This window comes from Thalassophryne amazonica, chromosome 3 (genome assembly GCF_902500255.1).
Source record: "Thalassophryne amazonica chromosome 3, fThaAma1.1, whole genome shotgun sequence".
NCBI classification, from domain to species: Eukaryota; Metazoa; Chordata; class Actinopteri; order Batrachoidiformes; family Batrachoididae; genus Thalassophryne; species Thalassophryne amazonica.
In genome coordinates this window covers 65,398,226-65,423,299 of record NC_047105.1, presented here as the reverse complement: position 1 = coordinate 65,423,299, position 25,074 = coordinate 65,398,226, and the positions used below count along the sequence as shown (strand labels likewise).

Sequence of the window (25,074 nt, the reverse complement as noted above, 5' to 3'; positions counted from 1 at the left end):
AATGAGGACAAACTCTCAAATCTGGTGAACTTTGATGAATCAGATCAATTGAAAACACAACTTTGATTGCCTGTGTAATAGATTAGACTTCGGATACTTCATGAATGCTAGCTTGAAGATAAATTAGTTGCACGTGGTTATCGATGAGAGAGATCAATTATTTCCATGCAGAAATGTCCTCAAAGAAAAATGTAAATCGTTACACTCTGATTATTTCACAGCAGTTACTTTACAAGCTACCTCCACACAACCCAGTGGAAAAGATTTTGTCTGAATTTACCTACAAAAGAAAAAGAGAGTGACAGAGAAGGTTAAGCTTGGTGCATAGTGAATGGGATCTGCAAGACAGAGAGCATTTCTGCACACTGAAATTCTCCTCCGTATCAGCATTGCCCAGTGGCCACATGCCTCAGCATTTCCGGTGTCAACCTAAATTTCTGACTTGGCCCAATGCACATGCGTGAGATCCAGGTGGCGCGGGGCAGGTGGTGCCCTGTGAAATATCTGAGCTGTGTTTGCACAGTGGTTGTGGACATGCGATTAGTGGAGTGCGGCTGTGTATATATGGGCACTGTCACAGTGGCAAGTGTGGCAGATTTATCATAAGGAAATAATGTTGGGCCTAAACACCATAACTAATCTCAGAGCAAATATCCATCATTGTTGGTCCGCGGACCATTCCGACTTTTATAGACGTTTCTTCCTCGTAGTGTTGTCCAGTCCAGTAATCGAGGATGGGTCCTTTCTTCCAGACTTCAGGAAATGCAGCCCGTCTTCAGTGTTGCCTTTACACCTGGCTGCTGTCTCATCACTCTCAGTTGCCATTTTTCATTGCTTGCAAAATATCTAACTTGCCTGTGCAGCCTGCCTTGCACAGGGTGTGCGCATGCGCATACCTCCCATGATCACTTTTTTCGCAGGTCAGAAATTTCTTTTGACACCGGAGTTGATTGACACCCGCCCTTCATAAGCCTCGGCGCCCTCTCACTCCTCACTGAAAAGCTTCTGTATCGAGCGCACTCGCATGAGTATCTGCTGACAGTCTAATAACTGACTTCTTATCATGTTTGTTCCTCTGATGTTTTTGTGGGTTGAGCAGAGCTATTTCCTGATTTTTGCCGTCCAACCTTTGAACTCTAAGTTGCTCATTGGCAGCCTGACGGTACCTTTGTCTGCTTATCTTTCTTGAGATTTTAGTCAAGCTGATCATCGTGTTTTTGAACAGTTTTTCCTTTTTTCCCCAGTGCAGTTAACGCTTCTTAGTATTGTTGATTTTTGGGTTTGGAGGGGATTTTTTTGTCATGGACTTGCAGAGTCCACTTGCTGAGGTTTACGTGGAAGTGAATTTTTGTGTTATATTGCCCTCCACCTCACAAGAAGAAGGCAAGGATTTTTGCTATTTTTTCTTTTGTTAAATAAATGACTTTTCACTGTTCATCAGTCTGATCTCTGGGGTTAAATTGTCTGTCCATGACTCTGCAGGAAGGATTTTGTACAAATGTAGCAGAAGCATATTTCTTTCTTTTCTCTCTGTCTCTCTCAACATGTGGTTTTGAAGTTATGTCATCTGAAATGAGCTCGTTTGTCAGATTTTCATTTCTAAAGCCCAAGTCTGGTGGCCACCAAGGCCACTGCTGCTCATTTAAAACAAACCTTTCAAAAATTGACAGTCAATCTGATTTTGTGTTAGTAAACACAGCATCTGTTTAATCTTCATAAATGAATACTAAACCAATATTCCAAAAGCAGAAAGCCACTGTACAACAGTAAAAAGTAATTAAATAAGAAGTCAGCATATGTTTGAACAAGTCCTAATATGAATTCAAATGGGGCAATTGTAAAAATGTTTCACATAATTCACCTTCATGGAATGAAACGTAATATCTGATTTTTTTTATTTTAAAGGCTTTAATAATTATATTATTATTATTATTATTATTATTATTGTATCATTATTATGTTGTTGTTACTGTCAACCTGTGGAATAATTTGCTGTACAGATCTGAGCAATTGTGTGGAAGGCCACAATACAGGTTTGTTTTTGTTCTTTCATACGAGGTCTGTCAATATAGGTCCTTTTTATTTTTTTCAAAAACTATATGGATTTCATTCATATGTTTTTACGTCAGACATGCTTGAACCCTCGTGCGCATGCGTGAGTTTTTCCACACCTGTCGGTGATGTCATTCGCCTGTGAGCACTCCTTGTGGGAGGAGTCGTCCAGCCCCTCGTCAGAATTCCTTTGTCTGAGAAGTTGCTGAGAGACTGGCGCTTTGTTTGATCAAAATTTTTTCTAAACCTGTGAGGCACATCGAAGTGGACACGGTTCGAAAAATTAAGCTGGTTTTCGTGCGGACGGATTGCAGCGTCAGCTCGCAGCCGCTGCGACGCTCCGCCACAGGAAAAACATCTCTGTTGGAAGCCTTAAGGACAAGTTGGAACATGTCCAGCTATTAAACAATTTCTCATATACTCACTTCACTGAAAGCCATCAAAAGCCGCCTGGATTTTACAAATGGTTATTAACACGGAGGTGTTATTCCTGTACCGCCACCCCGCGCCGGCTGCGTCCCGACGCGCGGACCCGTCCGCATGTCTTTCATTAAAAAAATCTCCTTTAACAGTGGAATATCCGGATAAAATGCTGAAACCGACTTCTTCTGAAACTTCTCTGTTCTCTCACGATGTCCTGGATCAATAGAGCCTGAAATGTGGAGGTTTTCAGCTTGAAACAGGCTGACAACAGCGCCTGGGAGCGCTGCGCGACGTCGCGCACCGTGGGAAGTCCTTAAAGCGACAGTATCACCTCAAAATCTCTCATCAGCCGTTAAAATTTTCACCGAAAACCAGCTTAATTTTTCGAACCGTGTCCACTTCGATGTGCCTCACAGGTTTAGAAAAAATTTTGATCAAACAAAGCGCCAGTCTCTCAGTAACTTCTCAGACAAAGGAATTCCGACGAGGGGCTGGACGACTCCTCCCACAAGGAGTGCTCACAGGCGAATGACGTCACCGACAGGCGTGGAAAAACATATGCATGCGCACGAGGGTTCAAGCATGTCTGACGTAAAAACATATGAATGAAATCCATATAGTTTTTGAAAAAAATAAAAAGTACCTATACTTTATTGACAGCCCTCGTATGTATGTATATATATATATATGTATATATATATATATATATATATATATATATATATATATATATATATATATAAAACTTCCCTGTTCATAAAGAGTTTACAATAATTTTACTCTATCATTATGAGTGTTTCCAAAAATGTAAGGTGAAAAGTGCAATGTTTCAGTAGCACAGATATAAAATGATATAAATATAATACATATAAAATGTATTCAATCATTTGTGCTACTGATTTCACTTTCACTCGAAACAGAGAAATACACATTTTAACTGAACTAACTCCTGCAATACTTTAAATCTGAATGAGAGACGTTTTCAGAACTTAAATGAATACATAAATTAATTATCTGTATATATATGGTTGTTTTTCACCTGTTCAGTCTCCACAAACTCAGACATCTCCTCTGCAATTTGTCCAGGGATTCTGAAATCAATGGGTATGGGCTGTACTGGCTCAGGTGTTTGAGTCGGAGTTACGGGGCGGCAGGCTTCCCCCTTCGGACTCGAGGTGCTGTGAGAGTTTTGAGGATCTAGATTGCAACCAGTGCCCTGAAGAAACTGAAGGAAATTCTCTTCTATGGATCCTTCACGGCTGGGCAGTCTGTCTTCTATCTCAACTCCTGTGCGACGAAACAGGTAAGGCAGATGCTTGCTCAGCTCCTCACGGATCTGCCTGTTGAGACAGCCGTAGAAGAAGGGATTGGAGGTGAAGCAGAAGTAGCCAATCCAGGTCACCACCTCCTCTAGAGAGGCAAGTCTGGCGGGAGGGCTGGCAACCAGTGCTGAGTATAGGTGGAAAGAAAAGTAGGGCAGCCAGCAACAAAGGAACTGTCCACCTACTGCTGCCAAAACTGCTGCAGCCTTTCCTCCCCCAAAGGGGCGCTGTGGAGTCGCTCTGCCAGTTCCAGTCCCTGTTCCAGAGCTGGTAACCATAGTGGAACGGCTGCTGAGTGATTCTGACCGTTGGCGGCGAGGTGTGTCCATCCACGTTGGCGGAGGCCCATGGTGCATTGCGGCGACCCGAGCCACTTTGAACATATTGCAGTACACAACAATAATGACCAGCAGTGGACACAAAAAATATACCAGAGTAAAGAGGACCATGAAGGCCAAGCGGTTTGACCCACCACCTGTCCAATGCAGTGAGCACCGTCTGTGACCCTGAGCAGAGGGGGGTGGGACACTCCCATCTCCTCCACCCCCAACTCCGCTACTTTCCAGAAGAGGAGTTTTTCCTCCTTGCAATAGCCAAGCCAGCAGTGGTAGAGCAGACATGGCCAGGGCTTTGACCCATATTCCCACCAGGACTGACGCTACTAGGCCAACAGTCATCTTGACTTCATATCGCATTGGGTGTATGATATAGTAATAACGCTCCACATTTATGACGGAGATGGAGAGGATAGCAGCGCTTACCAGGCACACACTGAGGAAGAGGTAGCTCTGGCACAGTGCCTCCCCAAAGAAGGCTCGGCTTGAGACCATGCCAAGGGGCATCAGCACCAGGGCTGCCAGCAGGTCCACCAAGCACAGGTGAAAAACAAAGGCAAACTTGTGGAGCTGTGGGGCCTTGGCAATGACTGCCATGACAGCCACATTACCCACCACAGACACCAAGTCCATGAGCAGCATGGCCAGCAGGGCTAGAGACTGGGAAAGAGCCCAGCCCTCAGGTAGAGAGGAGGCAGAGATGTTGGACATAAGCTGTGGAGGTGGGCGGGAGGAGTTCCCCGTAGGCTCCATTGAAGGGCAGAATGAGGCAGGTAAGCAAAATCAGTCACCAGCCCATCACCCATCCTTTACAGCCAGGAAGTGCGGCCAGAAAACACAGGCTGGAAAATGTGGTCCAAAGCTGCCTTGCAGAAAGGCAGATGATGCTGTGATTGTCGTGAGGTTCAAAATTTCTTTCTGTCCAGTAACAAAGCCTTCATGTCTGCCATCAGTCAGAAGTTGTCCTAAGAAAGAAAGAACATAAGCAGAGGTAATTAATTATGTTCCTGAGTTTGAATATTTATTCACTTATACCACTTACCATTCTATACCATAATTCTCTCTGGACAAAATCTGTGTTTCTGTTATAGTATATTAGTCTGTTTGGTGAAATACTCAAAACCCTCACATAGTTAGGGTGTCCTTTTTTCAGGCAACAAATCACCTGAAGATGTGCAGTCAGAGTTTCTATGCAAAACGGGAACTCTAAGTATGCCTTTTTAAAGAACAGCATAAATCCCATTAATCACAATTGGTGGCACAGTGGATAAGTGGTTAGCACTGATGCCTCACAGCAAGAAGGGCGTGGGTCGCTTCCCACCCTTTCTGTGTGGAGTTTGCATGTTCTCCCCGTGACTTCGTGGGATTCCTCCAGGCATTCTGGTTTCCTCCCACAATAAAAACATGCTTATTTGGGGTCTCCTCCTTTCTCTACCCCTGACCAACTTCTAGAGTTGGTCCCCGGGTGCCAGACTGGCGCCCCACTGCTCCTAGTGGTTGGATTGTGTCTAACTGTTAAGACATGAATGATTACGTCCATCATGAATCACTGCTGGTGCACCGTCCTGTGCACCAGGATGCACTCCTGAAATCTCACAAAATTTCCTGTATTGTCAATCGTGTCGATAGCATGGCCCAAGTAGAGGGTCACCCCTTTCAGTCTGGTCTGCTTGAGGTTTCTTCCTCATTGCCAGAGGGAGTTTTTCCTTACCACTGTCATCTGTGTGCGTGCTCTAGGGGTTGGTAAGGTTAGACCTTACTTGTGTGAAGCACCTTGAGGCAACTTTGTTGTGATTTGGTGCTATATAAATTAAAATAAATTTAAATTTAAAGGGCATATCCAGTGGTGGGCACAGATAACCAAAAAATTAACTTCGATAACAGATAATCAGATAACTGAAAAGTTATCTTTTATAAAACTAAACCGATAAACCACCCAAAATTATATCAGAAGTTACAGATAACCAATAAATTCCGGTATTGTCTCCGGTACACTTGCAACTACTAACAAGCTGCTTTTGAGTTTTAACACCACGATCACTTCTGGTAGCATCAAAAGCAACAACAGACCCAAACAATGAGTCAGCATTTCTGTCTTTGAACATCCTGCCTCCTGCTGGAAGCTCTTATTTAGTACATGGCTTCCAGCACAGAAGCAAGCTGAGAGGAGCCACAAAGCTCAACTCTACTCAAACACAAAGCTGCTGTTAGGCAGAGGTCTTGGAAAATAAAGCAGTGCTGAGTTATGGTTTGGTGTATAAATAAAATGAATACTGATAGAATAACTCCGTTAATGTCAATTCTGTCATTTGTACAAAGTTAAAATATAACATATATCTTTTAATGTTGAATAATGCACTAATTCTGAAGTTTTGTAACAAACACAGACAGATCGCAAAGGATTCTGGGTAAAATGTGCCTCCGCTAACACTGATTGGTTGACTCATTCATTCTGTGTAAACCAACACGTTAATGTGAGGGGTGTCGTGTGTTGGTGTTTACAGATAAATGTGCTTTTGTAAAATATTCCATTTTTTTTTTTGTAAACAAAGGCATAAAAAAAAGCCAAGTTGTAATTAGATAACCATCTGATATAACCGGTGTCAAAAATAAATAGAACACTGCCATGATCTACTGGTGCCAGACGTTCAGTACTTAAGCTGGGTTTACACTGTGAGAGTTTTGGCCCTTTTTCAGCTGATTTTTCATTCGTGCAAGAATTTTTTGGATCGCACCGAGTTTCAGATTAATCGTGCGTCCTGCATCGTTTAGTATACATGGAATAATGAGCTGCGTTTAACATCTCACGACCACCTCCTGATTGGCGATCGTATGGTCAGATGAAACTCAAACCTGTTTGATATTCTGGTCGGCTATCGTGAGGGTATCCCGCTGCTGAAGCGGTACAAGCATCCAACCTCTCGCACTGTGCATGTGCAAACACCGCAGACCTGTCTTGTAATTTTTTATTTTTTTTACTTTGATGTAAAAAAAAGGCAGCTGACAGGTACCAGCAGGCCAAGCGTGCTGCAGCCCGTGCGGTCGCAGAGGCAAAAATTCGGGTCTGGGAGGAGTTCGGGGAGGCTATGGAGGAGGACTATCGGTCGGCCTCGAAGAGATTCTGGCAAACCGTCTGACGCCTCAGGAGGCGGAAGCAGCTCTCCACCAGCACTGTTTACGGTGTGGGTGGGGAGCTGTTGACCCTGACTGGGGATGTTGTCGGGCGGTGGAAGGAGTACTTCGAGGATCTCCTCAATCCCATCGTCACGTCTTCCGAAGAGGAAGCAGAGACTGGGGACTCGGAGGCGGACTCATCCATTACCCAGGCGGAAGTCACCGAGGTGGTTAGAAAGCTCCTCGGTGGCAAGGCTCCTGGGGTGGATGAAATCCGTCCTGAGTACCTTAAGTCTCTGGATGTTGTGGGGCTGTCTTGGCTGACATGCCTCTGCAACATCGCGTGGCGATCTGGGACAGTGCCTCTGGATTGGCAGACCGGGGTGGTGGTCCCTCTGTTTAAGAAGGGGGACCAGAGGGTGTGTTCCAACTATAGGGGGATCACACTCCTCAGCCTCCCCGGTAAGGTCTATTCCAGAGTACTGGAGAGGAGAATTCGACCGATGGTTGAACCTCGGATTCAGGAGGAGCAGTGTGGTTTTCGTCCTGGTCGCGGCACACTGGACCAGCTCTACATGCTCCATCGGGTGCTCGAGGGTTCATGGGAGTTTGCCCAACCAGTCCACATGTGTTTTGTGGATCTGGAGAAGGCATTCGACCGTGTCGCTCGGCGCACCCTGTGGGGAGTGCTCCGGGAGTACTGGGTCCAGGGTCCTTTGCTAAGGGCAATCCGGTCCCTGTACGACCGCAGCAGGAGCTTGGCTTGCATTGCCGGTAGTAAGTCAAACCTGTTTCCAGTGCACGTTGGCCTCCGCCAGGGCTGCCCTTTGTCACCGGTTCTGTTCATTATTTTTATGTACAGAATTTCTAGGCGCAGCCAGGGTGTAGAGGGGGTCTGGTTTGGGAACCACAGAATCTCGTCTCTGCTGTTTGCGGACGATGTGGTTCTGTTGGCTTCGTCAAATCAGGACCTTCAGCGTGCACTGGGGCGGTTTGCAGCCGAGTGTGAAGCGTCCGGGATGAAAATCAGCACCTCCAAATCCGAGGCCATGGTTCTCGACCGTAAAAAGGTGCTTTTCCTTCTTCAGGTCGGTGGAGTGTCCTTGCCTCAAGTGGAGGAGTTTAAGTATCTCGGGGTCTTGTTCACGAGTGAGGGACAGATGGAGCGTGAGATCGATAGACGGATCGGTGCAGCATCTGCAGCGATGCGGTCGCTGTATCGGACCGTCGTGGTGAAGAGAGAGCTGAGTAGGGGGGCAAAGCTCTCGATTTACCGATCGATCTACGTTCCGATCCTCACCTATGGTCATGAGATTTGGCTCATGACCAAAAGAACGAGATCGCGAGTACAAGCGGCCGAGATGAGTTTCCTCCGCAGGGTGGCTGGGCGCTCCCTTAGAGACAGGTTGAGGAGCTCGGAGTCGAGCCGCTGCTCCTCCACGTCGAAAGGAGTCAGTTGAGGTGGCTCGGGCATCTTTTCCGGATGCCCCCTTGACGCCTCGCTGGAGAGGTGTTCCGGGCACGTCCCACTGGGAGGAGGCCCCGGGGAAGACCCAGGACACGCTGGAGGGACTACATCTCTCGGCTGGCTTGGGAACGCCTTGGGGTTCCCCCGGAGGAGCTGGAGGAGGTGTGTGTGGATCGAGAGGTCTGGGCGGCTTTGCTCGAGCTGCTGCCCCCGCGACCCGACTCCAGATAAAGCGGAACAAAATGGATGGATGGATGGATACTTTGATGTCTCCCATCGAGAGTTTTTGTAAAAAATAAGAAATGTAAATTCAATTTGAAAAAAAAAGCTTCTGTTTACGTTTTGCTTCCGGAAAAACGAGTCCGACGTGTGGTTTTTGAACGTACGTGTGTGAGAACATAAATCGGGAGCTCTGAACTTTTACACCATGTTGTTCTGTCATCTAGTTTGAGCTGGAACCGAGTACAGTGATTGAAAATATCATACATTGTCTGCCCAGCTTCAGGGCAAATACTGCCATGAACACTACTGGCCAGTAGATGGCAGTAGAGACCATGAAAACTTGCCAAAACAAAATTCCAGATAATCCGTGTCTGCTACATTTAAGATGCGTGGAATTTAATAAACGCAAACACAATAACGTCTATAAACCCAGAGAATATCTTCACGAGAGTTTTAGGCACTAGTTTAATGCTGTTGTCCGTGGAGCCTGATCAGAGTGGCTGAAATGCATTTCTCCTGTCATGAACATACTGAGATTACCCTATCCTACGCATAATGCACTTGGCACAGCATGTCCACACTAAAACCTTAAAAAGTTGCACATTACTTTAAAACTAAAACATATATCTGATATGTTCACTTTATAAAACTTCAGATGTGACATTAATTTAAATAACTTGTCAGAAATTAGTTTGGTTAAAATTTGAACCATAAGTTAAAAATGTATGCCTCTGGATGACTTGGGTGATATTGCCTGTGTATCAGCCACATGGGGTGTGCAGCCAGTACATTCTGAGTGCCGGTCCCAAGCCCGGATAAATGAGGAGGGTTGTGTCAGGAAGAGCATCTAGCGTAAAACAAGCCAACCCAACTATGCAGACTAAGAATCGAATTCCCATACCGGATCGGCCGCGGCCCGGGTTAACAACGTCCGCCACCGGTGCTGTTGCCCAACAGGGTGCCGGTGGAAATTGGGCTACTGCTGGGCGAAGACGACGAAGAAGAGGAGGAAAACGTTGCCACAAACAACGGGAGAAGAAGAAAATTAGAAGGGTGGAAATGAGAGTGGGGACTTTGAATGTTGGTAGTATGACTGTTAAAGGGAGAGAGCTGGCTGATATGATGGACAGAAGAAAGGTAGACATATTGTGTGTGCAAGAGACCAAGTGGAAGGGAAGTAAGAGCAGGAGCATCGGCGGTGGGTACAAGTTGTTGTACCATGGTGAGGACAGGAAGAGAAATGGTGTTGGGGTCATTTTAAAGGCAGAGTATGTTAAAAGTGTGTTGGAGGTTAAGCAAGTGTCTGACAGGGTGATGAGCGTGAAGTTGGAAATTGAAGGGGTGATGATGAATATCATCAGTGCATATGCCCCACAGGTAGGTTGTGAGATGAAGGAGAAAGAAGATTTCTGGAGTGTGTTAGATGAGGTGGTGGAGAGTGTGCCCAAGCATGAAAGAGTGGTGATAGGAGCGAACTTCAATGGGCATGTTGGTGAAGGGAACAGAGGTGATGAGGAAGTAATGGGTAGATATGGTATCAAGGATAGGAATGGGGAAGGACAGATGGTAGTTGATTTTGCAAAAAGGATGGAAATGGCTGTGATAAATACCTACTTTAAGAAAAGGGAGGAGCACAGGGTAACATATAAGAGTGGAGGAAGGTGCACACAGGTGGACTACATTCTTTATAGGAGATGCAAGCTAAAAGAAATCAGAGACTGTAAGGTGGTGGCAGGAGAGAGTGTCACTAGACAGCATAGGATGGTTGTTTGTAGGATGACTTTAGAGGTAAAGAAGAAGAAGAGAGTGAGAGCTCAACAAAGGATCAGATGGTGGAAGCTGAAGGAGGAAGACTGTTGTGTGAAATTTAGCGAGCAGGTGAGAGAAGCACTGGTTGGAGGGGAAGTAATTTTGGACAACTGGAAAAGTACTGCAGATGTGGTGAGGGACACAGCTAGGACAGTACTGGGTATGACATCTGGACAGTGGAAGGAAGACAAGGAGACTTGGTGGTGGAATGAAGAGGTCCAGGAAAGCATAAGGAGAAAGAGGTTGGCGAAAAAGTTTTGGGATAGTCGGAGAGATGAAGAAAGTAGACAGGAGTACAAGGAGATGCGGCGTAAGGTGAAAAGAGAAGTGGCAAAAGCAAAGGAAAAGGCATATTGCAAGCTGTACAAGAAGTTGAATAGTAAGGAAGGAGAAAAGGACTTGTACCAATTGGCCAGCCAAAGGGACAGAGCTGGAAAGGATGTGCAGCAGGTTAGGGTGGTAAAAGATGCACATGGTAATGTGCTGACAAGTGAAGAGTGTGTGCTGAGAAGGTGGAGGGAATATTTTGAAGAGCTGATGAATAAAGAAAATGAGCGAGAGAAAAGGCTGGATGATGTGGTGAGAGTAAATCAGGAAGTACAAGAGATTAGCAAGGAAGAAGTGAGGGCTGCAATGAAGAGGATGAAGAGTGGAAAGGCAGTTGGTCCAGATGACATTCCAGTGGAGGCATGGAAATGTCTAGGAGAGATGGCAGTAGAGTTTCTAACCAGATTGTTTAATAAAATCTTGGAAAGTGAGAGAATGCCTGTGGAGTGGAGACGAAGTGTGCTGGTTCCTGTTTTCAAAAACAAGGGTGATGTGCAGAGCTGCAGTAACTACAGAGGCATAAAGCTGATCAGCCACAGCATGAAGTTATGGGAAAGAGTAGTAGAAGCTAGCTAACATGTACAAGAATAGTGTGACAGCGGTGAGATGCGCAGTCAGAATGACAGACTCATTCAAGGTGGAGGTGGGATTACACCAAGGATCAGCTCTGAGTCCTTTCATGTTTGCAGTGGTGATGGACAGGTTGACGGATGAGATCAGACAGGAGTCCCCATGGACTATGATGTTTGCAGATGACATTGTGATCTGTAGTGAGAGTAGAGAGCAAGTTGAGTCCAGTCTGGAGAAGTGGAGATATGCTTTGGAGAGAAGGGGAATGAAAGTCAGTAGAAGCAAGACTGAGTACATGTGTGTGAGTGGGAGGGAGCCCAGTGGAATAGTGCAGTTACAAGGAGTAGAAGTGGTGAAAGTAGATGAGTTTAAATATTTGGGGTCAACTGTTCAAAATAATGGAGAGTGTAGTAAGGAGGTGAAGAAGAGAGTGCAGGCAGGGTGGAGTGGGTGGAGAAAGGTGGCAGGAGTGATTTGTGACCAAAGAATATCAGCAAGAGTGAAGGGGAAAGTTTACAAAACAGTAGTGAGACCAGCTATGTTGTATGGTTTAGAGACGGTGGCACTAACAAAAAGGCAGGAGGCAGAGCTGGAGGTGGCAGAGCTGAAGATGTTGAGATTCTCTTTGGGAGGGACAAGAATGGACAAGATTAGGAATGAACATATCAGAGGGACAGCTCAGGTGGGATGGTTTGGAGACAAAGTCAGAGAGGCGAGATTGAGATGGTTTGGACATGTGCAGAGGAGGGACCCAGGGTATATAGGGAGAAGGATGCTGAGGATGGCGCCACCAGGCAGGAGGAGAAGAGGGAGGCCAAAGAAGAGGTTGATGGATGTGCTGAGAGAGGACATGCAGGTGGTTGGTGTGACAGAGGAAGATACAGAGGACAGGGTGAGATGGAAACGATTGATCCACTGTGGCGACCCCTAATGGGAACAGCCGAAAGACAAAGAATCAGTATGGGGTTAAAAGAAATTAGGTTTTTTTTTTTGTTTTTGTTTTTTGTGACCAGTTCTCCTTTGACTCCAGGGGATAGAGCAGTTTCCCCTAGAAGCAGCTCTCTTCTGTTTGCAGAGTGTAGAACTACATATCTGCTACGAAACATTTAACAGGTAATTGATGATTTTAAACTTTATGTTTGTAGCTGTTCAGCTTTGTTTACCACATTAACGATCTAAAAATTATCGGACAAAAATTGATCAGAAGATAATTAGTCCGATAATGGTTTTTAAAGTTATCTGAAAAGATAATCCGATAATGAAAACATTATCTTTGAAAATTATCGGTTATCGGATTATCGGAACTGTGCCCACCGCTGGGCATATCTCACTCCAATCAACACTATCTTCTAAAAAAAATTATATACCAGATTATGAATCATTACCTCCAACTCTTTAACTTGTGCGAGTCCTGATGTACAGTAAAACTCACCGAAACCATCATTGTATAAACTGGACATTCACACCAGACAAAAGCAAAAGTCCCAAAGTTTTTGTATGGTTTTCCATGTAATAAACACTGTATACACTGGATTTTGCACAACAGATTTTCGCTCACATTGGATACAACGTCATGTCCCATCAATGCAATGTTTTGCAAAGGTAAGCCAATAAAATAGCCTAACACATTGAATAATCTATTGTCTAATAAAACTGGGTTGTCACTACAGACGTAGCCTAATCAGTGTGTTGACTCAGTAGGCTACAGCAGTGATTTTCAACCTTTTTTGAGCCGCGGCACCCTTTTTATATTTACAAAATCCTGCGGCACACCACCAACCAAAATAATATTATAAGGCTATTACCTCTGGTTTTGCGCAAAACCCAGTTATCGCAATAGAAAATCGATACAGAAAACACCGCATTTCGAAAATCCTCAAGCATTTTGCGCTCTGATCTCAAGTAGGGCTGTCACGATTAGAAATTTCTGGAGACGATTAATTGTCAGACAAATAATTGCGATTGATGAATATATTTCTGAAATTGTTTCTCCTCATCAGTCACGTTTTGTGCTTAAACACTGCATTAAGCTCAAGATTGAACAAATAAATACCTTTGGAAAATAACAGCTGTTAAAGTTCAGAGTTCTCACCTGCTTTTTGTGATCTCTGCGTCTGAACATTGTTTTTTTTTTGTTGTTTTTTTGTGGCTCAGTTCATTCATATATTCTCATTTTTTAAATATGTTTTTAAAGATATTTGACCGTTTATTTCATCTCATGATCTCATAAATTCAGCATACGACGCGCACATGGTGTGAACAGGACAGTAACGACAGAATCACACCTTTAGAGAAAGTTCAGAGAGAAGTAAAGGCAGCTTCACGTTTCCGTTTTGTTAACGTTCACTCGGGTTAAAATCCTCTGCTCCGCGCTCGCTGCGCACTGAACGTGTCGCGCCTGCATTCAGGAATCTCCCTCACCCACCCCCTCCCTCGCAGTCTGCAGCCTGTTAACTCTGCGCGCGCGCGCGCACACAGGCACAGACACACACACCGACAGCTCCGCATTTTAGAAGGCTTTTGAAGGAGACGGCACTGTTTTAATTGGCCGTCAGCCTCCTTGTTATTGTCCTGCCTTAAGACGAGAGCGAGGCTGCAGCACGTTTGACATCAGATTCTGAGTCGTTTTATGCTTTGTGGATAAAATAAATAATTCACGGTAATCGCGAATATGAAAAATAATCTCGAATATGAAAAATACCCACAGCACCCCTGACGATCGATCACGGCACCCTAGGGTGCCGCGGCACCCCGGTTGAGAATCACTGGGCTACAGACTTCAAATCGTTGCAAACTAGGTAATTTAAAGGACATGTCATATTTCATTTATTGTCCTGGTTAACAAGTATTCATAATTGTAAGTCTGTCTATGCGCATGCGCTGAAAACGTGTGGTCGCTGAAATATTTTATTGATAATTATTAGTGATGGAGAAACTAAAGCATTTTGAACATCTGAATATACTATATGAAGCAATTGTGTTGAAATGGTTCAGTGTTTGAAGCATTTGATACATTTACAATGCTTATCTTTGCACTCGCACTCATCTTGTGTGTTTACTAAGAGCTGACGTAACATGTAACATTCACACGTGAATTTCTTCACTGTGAGATCAATAAAGTCTTATCTTAATTAAATGTGGCGACATCTGCTGGCCGATGTTTAACATAGCACTTGCATGGCACAATTAAACAGGCACTGTTATGTGTGTTTAATAATACAGGTTCTATGTGCATGGTGAAATTTTGACTATATTTTTGTTTAAAGACATTAATAATATTCTTGTGTTATGTAATTGTGCCATCATAAAATACTGTATGTAATAGAGATATAAATTGTGAAACGCTTCTGCAACTAGCGACTGTTATGACATAGTTGCACAAAATGAAGGGGATTTGGTGGTTTCAAAGGTTTTTATTTAAAAACAAGATAATTTCACTGGTGTTAGGCTTGAATCTTCCTCCTGGCTTGAGGCTTGAGTCCTCTCCAGTTTTGGAGAGAAGACTCACACAGCACAGAAGTTGGTGTCATATGAAGACAGATTTTGTCCAACTTGTAAAGCGCTGGATAAACAGCTGCCTTCCTCTGCCTCCCTCTCCTTGCAAATTCACTGCAGAAAATGGTTCTGGGGAGCATTAACATGGCTAAAACCCTTCAGCTAAAACCCCCAAACAGGACCATCTTGACCTCTAGCCATTTTAAGCCATTTATGCTTTTTATTTTTTTCACTTTCTTACTCTTTTATTGTGCTTTAATTCTCTTAATTATGCTCTTTGATCTTTTGGTCCATTTTGTTTTGTTTTTTTGAGTTGTTTTCTGTGAAGTGCCTTGAGGCAACGCTGTTGTGATTTGGGGCACTATAAGTTGAATAAATTTAATTAAATTGAAGCATTTTTCTTTATTTGCCTTTCACATGCCTGTAGATGAGCTTGCTGAAATATTTTGGAAAAAGGAAGGAGGATGGATGTGGAGAAGCGAAGAATCAAATAGAGTTTCCCTTCTATTGTTATTTTTATTAGTAAACGAGGACTGTTTTTTGTTTGTTTGTTTGTTTGTTTTTTCTTTGTTTCTTTTTTGATTAGGGTTACCAAACATTTTCGGCACAGTCTCACTCCAGTCGAGATCCCAAAGTTGGCAACCCTGGTTTCGGTGTTTATTACATCAGTTAAAAATTATGACTGTGTATTTCCTCTCTAGTCACAGATTAATGACCTAACGTCATGAAGCTACGGATAGCTGCTACAAATGCTAACACCATTAGAATGCAAAATTACGTTGCACGATAATTTCACTCAGTGCAAATACAGACCTGTACACCTCTGTTAAGAGAATTAACCACACAGCAAGCCATATTATTACAAGTATTTGGAAAAAAAAAGTCAAAAAACGATGGACCTTCACAATAGCTACAGCCTGAGCCAGCCTCAAGCCGACTTCGACCACTGCTTCAACACACTTGACTAAAATGAAAATTAAATGAAAGCTAAAAAATGAAACAAACATCAACACAAGCTATTACTCAAAGCAGCCATGTCCCTAATGTGTTCAGAAATCTCTGGTTGGTTCTCGCCTCCCGCACACATGCGAAAAACGAGACAGGCCAGAGAGTTATATTATAATAATCTTTACTATAATCTAATAATGTGATATTTAATAATATATCTAATATAATCTATAATAATCTATGAAGTCATGTCACTTCTGGGCAAAAATCTGCCTGGAAGTGACGTGCACAAGCAATTGGGCCATTTATTAATTTATTTATTTATTTATTTGCTGTCTAGCAGCCGGTCTGCTCTGTGTCAGCCTGATCCCATCAAATCTCAGAAGCTCAGCAGTGCAGGATCTGGTTAGTACTTGGATGGGAGACCTCTTTGGAACATCAGTGGCTGTGTGTTTCTCCAGGTGACACTGGAGTTGCGTCAGGGCCTCTGGCATAAAACTTGTGCCAAATACCAATGCAGATCTGGCTGTATCTGCTGTGGCGACCCCGAAGAAAACGAAAGCAGCCGAATGGACAACAACATTTATTTGCTGTCCAGCTTTAATTTTGCATGTCAATGGAAAAACACTCAACACTTGATCTAAAAACTTTATGAATAGAATTTTATTCAGCGAAAATAAATATGTATAAAAATGACCACAGTAGCAAAGACGGAGGTGGGAATCAGTGTGTCTTATGTCTGTGTGAGCCAATGAGATGCGGTCAGTGCAAAGAGCTTTCCAGCCAATGAAATGGAGAAACTCACTGCTGTGTGCCTGCCTCCTTTTCCACGTGCACAGAGGAGGCCTGGGCCAGGCAGAGGAATGCTGGGCTTTGTTACTGAATGTGACAATGAAAATGATGACAATGACAATAAAAACATACTTAAATTATGTCACTGGATTTTGATCTTAAATGTATTAAGTTGTTTTAGTTTCTTCAGCTTGCTTCTATTTTCTCACAAAAATGACAGCACCCATGGCCAGTATTTAGTTTTTTTCAAACAATTAATTTTCTGACTAATATAATATGGCCGCTGTTTTTTTTAATCTTTTGAATTATGTATTCTAACCAATGGGAATTTCAGATAGTATATATAATTTTGAAGGACCTTCCCTGTCCAATAAAGTAAGCTGAAAGTTTATTTTATTAAATATACATTAAGTAAACCTTAGGTTTACTTCCTAAATACACTCTGTAGTATACTTGTAAGTGTAGTATTTCAATACTTCTTGGAACTAAATTGGCCCACTTTTTAGATTGTAAAACTACAACCCCAATTCCAGTGAAATTGGAACGTTGTGTAAAATGTAAATAAAAACAGAATACAATGATTTGCAAATCCTCTTCAACCTATATTCAATTGAATACACCACAAAGACAAGATATTTAATGTTCAAACTGATACATTTTATTGTTTTTGTGCAAACAAACAAAAAAAAAGTTTTTCTCATTGTCTTTATGGGGTATTGCCTGTAGAATTTTGAAGAAAAAATGTATTTCATCCATTTTGTAATAAGGCTGTAACATAAAATGTGGAAAAAGTGAAGCACTGTGAATACTTTCCGGATGTGCCATATGAGTTACCTAAAGACACTTACTTCTTACAGCTACACATATACTTGGCAGTATACGCCAAGTAGTTAGATTATTCTGTATACTAGTGCAGTGCCCGTAGGAAGTTTTTTTACTTTTACTGGGGGCAGATATCACTTGCACTGCAGTATAATAAAGAACAGGATTCAGTTTGGTATTGGTATATAAAATTAAAATGATGTTGAACAAAGAAAGATAATAGTTAATACATTTAGTTGCTGTCATTTGATGATTAACTTCACACTGTTCAAGGGTATTATCATTAACTATATAATTTGGTAGGAGTTGGCAAAAGTATGTTCTTTAATGTATTTTGTAAAGAGAACCACAAACTAATTCTATGCTTTCTTAAATTCAAATGAAACACAATATTAGTTACTGAATTAAGTGTTGAAGCTTGAAGAAGAATAGTGCAAGGGTACAGATATTACTTGTGTGTGTGTGTGTGTGTGTGTGTGTGTGTGTGTGTGTGTGTGTGTGTGTGTGTGTGTGTGTGTGTGTGTGTGTGTGTGTGTGTGTGTGTGTGTGTGTGTGTGTGTGTGTGTGTTGGGGGTGGGCCCCAAAAACGTCTTCAAAACAAAAGGTTTTGAAAATATATCCCAAAAACTTCATAATAAAGGACTGAGTTGATTATAAGCACTTTTTTGTCATTCGGGTCTATGTATTATGTATGTATGTATATGTTTTTATTATTTGAATATAGTATTTCATATTGTTTTAAAGAAAATCAGTTTTATTATCAATTATATGAAAATAAAAAGATTCCTATTAAACAGATTATGGGTTGGAGCGGATACAGTCTCTTCTGGCAATGTGGCGAATCTGATGGCGAGAATTTGTACTTCCGCGACTGGCTGCTCAGTGAAAGGACGAGATTTATACACCAAGCTGACCTGAACTGAACCCATCCATCCATTTTCTTCCGTTTTATCCGGAGTCGGGTCGCGGGGGCAGCAGCTCAAGCAAAGCCGCCCAGATCTCCTGATCCACACACACCTCCCCCAGCTCCTCCGGGGGAACTCAGAGGTGTTCCCAAGCCAGCCGAGAAACGTAGTCCCTCCAGCGTGTCCTGGGTCTTCCCTGGGACCTCCTCCCGATGGGAAGTGCCAGAACACCTCTCCAGCGAGGCATCCAGGGGGCATCCGGAAAAGATGCCTGAGCCACCTCAGCTGGCTCCTTTCGACGTGGAGGAGCAGCAGCTCAACTCCGAGCTCCTCCCGAGTGACCGAGCTCCTCACCCTATCTCTAAGGGAGCGCCCAGCCACCCTGCGGAGGAAACTCATCTCAGCCACTTGTACTCGCGATCTCGTTCTTTCGGTCATGAGCCAAATCTCATGACCAAAAGGTGAGGGTCGGAATGTAGATCGATCGGTAAATCGAGAGCTTTGCCCCCCTACTCATCTCTTTCTTCACCACAACGGTTCGATACAGCGATCGCATCACTGCAGACACTGCACCAATCCGTCTGACAAGACCCCGAGATACTTAGTTAAACTCCTCCACTTGAGGCAAGGACACTCTACCGACCTGAAGAGGGCAAGGCACCTTTTTCCGGTCGAGAACCATGGCCTTGGATTTAGAGGTGCTCATTTGGAGGTGCTGAACTGAACCATTGAACATTAAATTGACTTTACTGATGAGTCCGACCCCTTTGAAAAGTGACCAGATTACATATACAAGGTCTATTAGATAAGAAACCGACACTTTTATTATTTTTTTTTAACTATATGGATTTGAATGACGTTCGATTACACCAATCATGCTTGAACCCTCGTGCGCATGCGTGAGTTTTTTCAAGCGTGTCAGTGACGTCATTTCCCTGTGGGCAGGCCTTGAGTGAGATGTGGTCCAGCCCTCTCGGCTGAATTCCTTTGTTTCACACGCTGCTCGAGACGGCACGCGTTGCTTTATCAAAATTTTTTCTGGACCTGTGAGGAATATCCGAGTGGACACTATTTGAGAAATTAAGCTAGTTTTCGGTGATGGGGTGTTTCTGTCGCTGTAAGCACTTCCCACGGAGCGGGACGTCGCGCAGCGCTTCCAGGCGCCGTCGTCGGCCTGTTTTGACCTGAAAACATCCTAATTTAAGGCTTAATTCACCCAGGACGTTGTGAGAGAACAGAGAAGATTCAGAAGAGGCTGGCATGAGGACTTTATGCGGACATTCCACTGTTTAAGGACATTTTTTAATGAAAGACGTGCCCGCAAATTCGCCGAGTCGTTTCCGTGACGACTCAACGAATCTGTGTGCGCCGCGACAGGAAAAACACCTCCGTGTTGAAAACCATTTGTAAAATTCAGGCGGCTTTTGATGGCTTTCAACAAGTGAGTAACTGAGAAATTGTTTAACAGCTTGGGCATGTTCCAACTTGCCCGTTAAGGTTTCCAACGGAGGTGTTTTTCCTGTCGCGACCCCCCGCGGTCGGGTCCAGCCCGACATGCGACTCTGCCCGCACGTTCTTTCATTACAAAATGTCCATTAACAATGGAATGTCCGAATAAACTCCTCATGCCGACTTCTTCTGAAAGTTCTCTGTTCTCTGACGACGTACTGGGTCAACAGAGCCTGAAATGTGGAAGTTTTCAACTTGAAACGGCGAGACGCTGCCGCCTCGAAGCGCAGATCGCCGTCAGGCGCCATGGGTCGTCCTTAAAGCGACACTACCAGACCAAAATGTCTCATCAGCCGTTAAAAGTTTTACCGAAAACCAGCTGAATTTATCGAATGGTGTCCACTCAGTTGTGCCTTACAGTTTTGAAAAAATTTTGATCAAACAAAGCAGCAGTTTCTGAGCCATTCCTAAACAATGAAAAAATCGACGAGAGGGTGGGCCACTCCTCACTCAAAGACTGCCCACAGGCGAATGACGTAACCGACAGGCGTGAAAAAACTCTTGCATGCCCACGAGGGTTCAAGCATGTCTGATGTAATCACACGTGATTCAAATCCATATGGTTTTTGAAAAAAATAATAAGGTCGGATACTTTTCTAATAGACCTTGTATTTGTATTGAGCTTGGCAATGTTTTTACTGAAACGTTGTGCAAATAGTGGGAAATTTGTTTGTGTTAGCAAAAAACGGATTTTAGCTATACCTCTCCTCAGTGTTGTCAAGTTAAACTGAGTCACAAGGAACACTGACAGCATGCGTTTCACAGTAAAAGTATTTGCTGTGATGCTGGCATTAAATATTTTATTGTGAAATGGTGCAAGCAACATAAATTATCTGATGTTGTTTAACTTTGCTAGCAGTAACATCAGCAAGCCACGCCATCTTGGAAGTACGAATGTTAGAATATTCATCTAAATAAAGCTTTCAAAATAAAGGTTTCGAAAATTAATTCCCAAAATTTCATTGTGCCATGCACCAGCCATATCTGAAAGCTGAGGGCAATCTGACAGATAGTCAGAGAGATATGCGTGCCACATACCCACGTACATACACTTCTTGTTTTATAGATAGATTTGTCATTATATGCCAACTTTCCTGAGATTTTTCTGTAACTTGTCAACATACGCCAAGTATAGGGATTTTTATTCATTTTGTTTTTGGACTACCTGTCAGTATAAACAAAATACACCTTAAGTATAATCTCTTGTGTTTACATATATCAGATAAGTACATAATTTTCATTCAATTACTTTCTATACCGACTGACTCCAATCAAGGTTTATGGGGGGCAGCTGGAGCCTATCCCAGCAGTCATAGAACGTGAGGCAGGGTACACCCTGGACAGGACACTAGTCTGTCGCGTTGCTGCATGCAGACAGACATTCACACTCATGGTCAATTTAGAGTCACCAATTCACTGAAGCTGTATATCTTTGGAATTGGGCAGAAGCTGGAGCATCTGGAGGGAACTCGCAAACATGCAAACTCCACAAGAAAGGACCAGGTGGGAAGTGATCCCACAACCTTCTTCACAACCTAAGCCACTGTGCGGCCCCAAAAATATACTCTCTTATTTTTCATTTAAAAGAGGTATACTGCTTGTAATCTTGCGTAAACTTCTCCTATTTTTCAGTATTTTCCCAATAACTACTCTAAAGAATAACGATTCAGCAGCTTAAAGCCCAGTGTATTCGCTGTGATCATAATACAGGATATTTTATTTGTAAATGCATATTTTGTAAATACTACTAACCTACTAATATAGTTAGCTGTTTTTATTTGGGAGATTTCATATACTTCATTAATTTAAATGAATACATTTACTAAAATATTTTAAGTATTTTTATTTTGGGCAATAAAAAAGATAGATTAGAGTGTACTTATATATGGGAGTTATGCTAATTAACATTAATTCACTGAGACAAAACTTTAAATAAAACTCTTCATCCTCTCAAATCTCCTTTAATCAAAACTGATCAAGTCTGTACATAATTTAGGAGTCTGCAAGTACATGTCCAAGTATGTAGCCTCATAATCACGTGACCTATATTGACCAATGAGAGATTGAATGAATGAATGAATTTGTTCGGCACACAAATCAACAATAACAAAAACATAATAACAATAACTCAAAACAAAACAACTCAACAACGAACCCGTGTGACCAAAAGGGTGTGGACAGAAGTGAAGCTTATAAATAACCACCCCTTATACTATGAAAATAAGAAATGTATACACACATATATACATGCATGCACACATAAACGCAATTTCAGAAATACATATATACACATATACATGCATACATACCTACATATACACACATACACACACCCATGATGACAAATACCAAAAAAGTGTGCAAAATTAGTCAGTGAACTCAAATTTACAAAGCACAACCAGACAAACAATGGCACACAACACACAAGCCCGAAAGCAATAACTAAAATTGATAAACCTACGTAAGTCTTCAAACTATTGCAAGCAATTTTCTTACTCTTGTAATGCCTTTTAAAGCCAACTAAAGTACCAAGTACTTTAATATTGTCAGGACAGTTATTCCAGATGTTAACACCTTTAACAGAAACACAATGACTTTTTATAGTAGTTCGGTTCTTTAATTTCTCAAAAAATAATATTCCTCTCAAATTATAACTGGAATCCCTCAGTTTAAACAGATCCTGGACATGTTGTGGCAACAGTTTACTTGTAACTTTATACATAATTTGTATTGTGATGTAATCAACCAAGTCCCAGAACTTTAGAATATGTAAACAGGCAAATAATGGATTTGTTGGCTTGCAATATGATTTGTTACAGATAATTCTTATCGCTTTCTTTTGCAACAAAAATATTGGATTAGTATTAGTTTTATATGTATTTCCCAATACCTCAATACAGTAGGTCATATATGGAACGAGCAAAGAATGATATAAAATAGTTAATGAGCATTGCTTATGCAAAATTGCAATGGCTTTTGACATTTTAGGTTTAACAAAATTAAAATGTGTTTTCCAGCTCAGTTCATCATGAATAACAACACCAAGAAATTTAGTATCAGTTACAATTTCAATATCATTTAATGATAAATTTTTGCAGAAATTCCTTGACTTGTTTCCAAAAATGACACACTTTATTTTACCGAAGTGGAGCGATAATTAGTTTGAATCAAACCATTGTTTAAACTTCTGTAGCTCCTTCTCCATCATGTCCAAGGTCTGTCCCAAATGATCCCCACTACAAAACCATTGTATCATCAACTGACAGACACTACATGCAGATAGTATGTCATGATACGAATGCAGCTACGTACGAATAGCCACTGCTAACATTTTTTGAGAACAGACATGTTGTAACAGTTCTTTAGGTTCATTTTTTTGTTGTTGTTTTTCAGATCCAAAAACAAACAAACAAACCAAGCCAAAGATAAATTGATATTATAAAAGTAAGTAATTAGCAGTAAGCTGTAGCTTTAGCTAAATGTTATCGTAGTTTCTTGACTTAGCATTGTCACAGTCAGTATATTATCACTTAGCTAATTTGTAGGTTATCTGTGCCCAACACTGTTGTTTTATATTTTTACTGATATGCTGATAATAGCCTGACTTTATAAATCTTTCTCCGAACCACCTGCAGATTTCACTGATCCTGTGGAACAATGTTTCTGTACACTCCAAATATAACTCTTTTCTGAGGAGAAGCAGGTCATACTTTTTAAGCACAAATCCTATGAATGCATGAATATGAAGCAAACCTGTGCTTTCACAGAAAAGGTAATTGCTCTTTTTGATAACATCGACACCTGCTGTGAGAGGTTTTGTTGACTGTGCAAGCACAGGGCCTAAACTGGCTGATGTCTTTATAAGAAAAATATAATTACAGACTTTTGATAAGTCCCACCAGGGTGCTTCTCAAGCGCTTGATCGAAGAGGTGCTGTATTTAGATTTTTTTTTTTCATCCACACCATGGAAGGATCAGACTTCTTGGTATGAATTCATGTTAGTGTTAGAAATGGAAAACGTGTTTGTGTTGGTTGGTTACTGCTGCAGATGTTAAATGTTAAACTCTCAGAAGTAAGACAAGACGCGGATATTGTGTCACCTGTACACAGCGATAACACAAATCAGACAAGAAACTGTCATTGCTCTCAGCACCCACACTGTGAAACATCTCACAGAGGGGTACTCCCAATTCAGTTTAACCCTCATGCCTGGTTTAGTCATGTCTTACCGCCTACTCATTTATCTATTAATCATTAATGCAGTACATCCTCCATTTAAAAGCAAGGCCGATGACAATTCCTTTACATTTATTAGTCTTTGAATATACACAGCATATAATCAGCAAGTCAGAAGAAGTGAGGAAATGACAGACAGAAGCAGGTAGGGAGTGTAATGTACCTGAATCAGAGTGTTTCCTGATGCTGCTTTCATGTCTGAGGATAAAAACCTGTTTCAGCCCCCACTGCTGAGGTACAATGTGGACCTCAGTCACTGCTGCCGAGGTGCTTCCAGCTATAAGCACCTGTTTTTCCTGTAGTGTCTCGATCTGACCCGTGCATCTTCTCCCTGTGTGAACAGAGCTGTGGCAGCAGAGATTTTCAGAGAAAGGCTGCTGATGCAAATGCTTGCAGACATCAGCTCTCTCTCTCTCTCTCTCTCTCTCTCTCTCTCTGCAACTGCAGAGATTGAGCAGGAGGCAATGAGAAACAGGAGCAAAGCTGCTGTTTCCTCATGGTCCTAGCACTCATATGCAATGGTTCAGTATTAATTTTAGCTTCCCATATTGGGAAAGGTTTGTGACAGAGACGCGGATCTGCTAACATGGCATCTGGTCCTGTCCGTATTTGGAATTTTTTTTCTGAATTTAAGACTGACCCTGTCCACCCTACCCTGTGTGACAGTTCATGAATTTGTCTATGTTCCCAAGTTAAAAAAAAAAAGAAAAGAAAAAACAGGGCA

General features: G+C 42.4%; 1 protein-coding gene across 1 annotated transcript; it reads right to left on the bottom strand.

The window, feature by feature from the left end:
- Positions 1-3,347: 3,347 nt before the first annotated feature.
- Positions 3,348-24,781, bottom strand: LOC117506913 (G-protein coupled receptor 61-like). Its single transcript, XM_034166588.1, has 2 exons — positions 24,514-24,781; positions 3,348-5,097 (listed from the first exon to the last, which is right to left on the bottom strand). Exon 2 carries the CDS (start codon positions 4,883-4,885, stop codon positions 3,482-3,484), a length of 1,404 nt encoding a protein of 467 aa, XP_034022479.1. The 5' UTR covers positions 4,886-5,097; positions 24,514-24,781; the 3' UTR covers positions 3,348-3,481.
- Between the last annotated feature and the right edge of the window lie 293 nt (positions 24,782-25,074).

What these genes read in the sequence shown, in the direction of transcription:
- LOC117506913 (XM_034166588.1), bottom strand. Translation starts at nt 4,885, where the DNA reads ATGGAGCCTACGGGGAACTCCTCCCGCCCACCTCCACAGCTTATGTCC.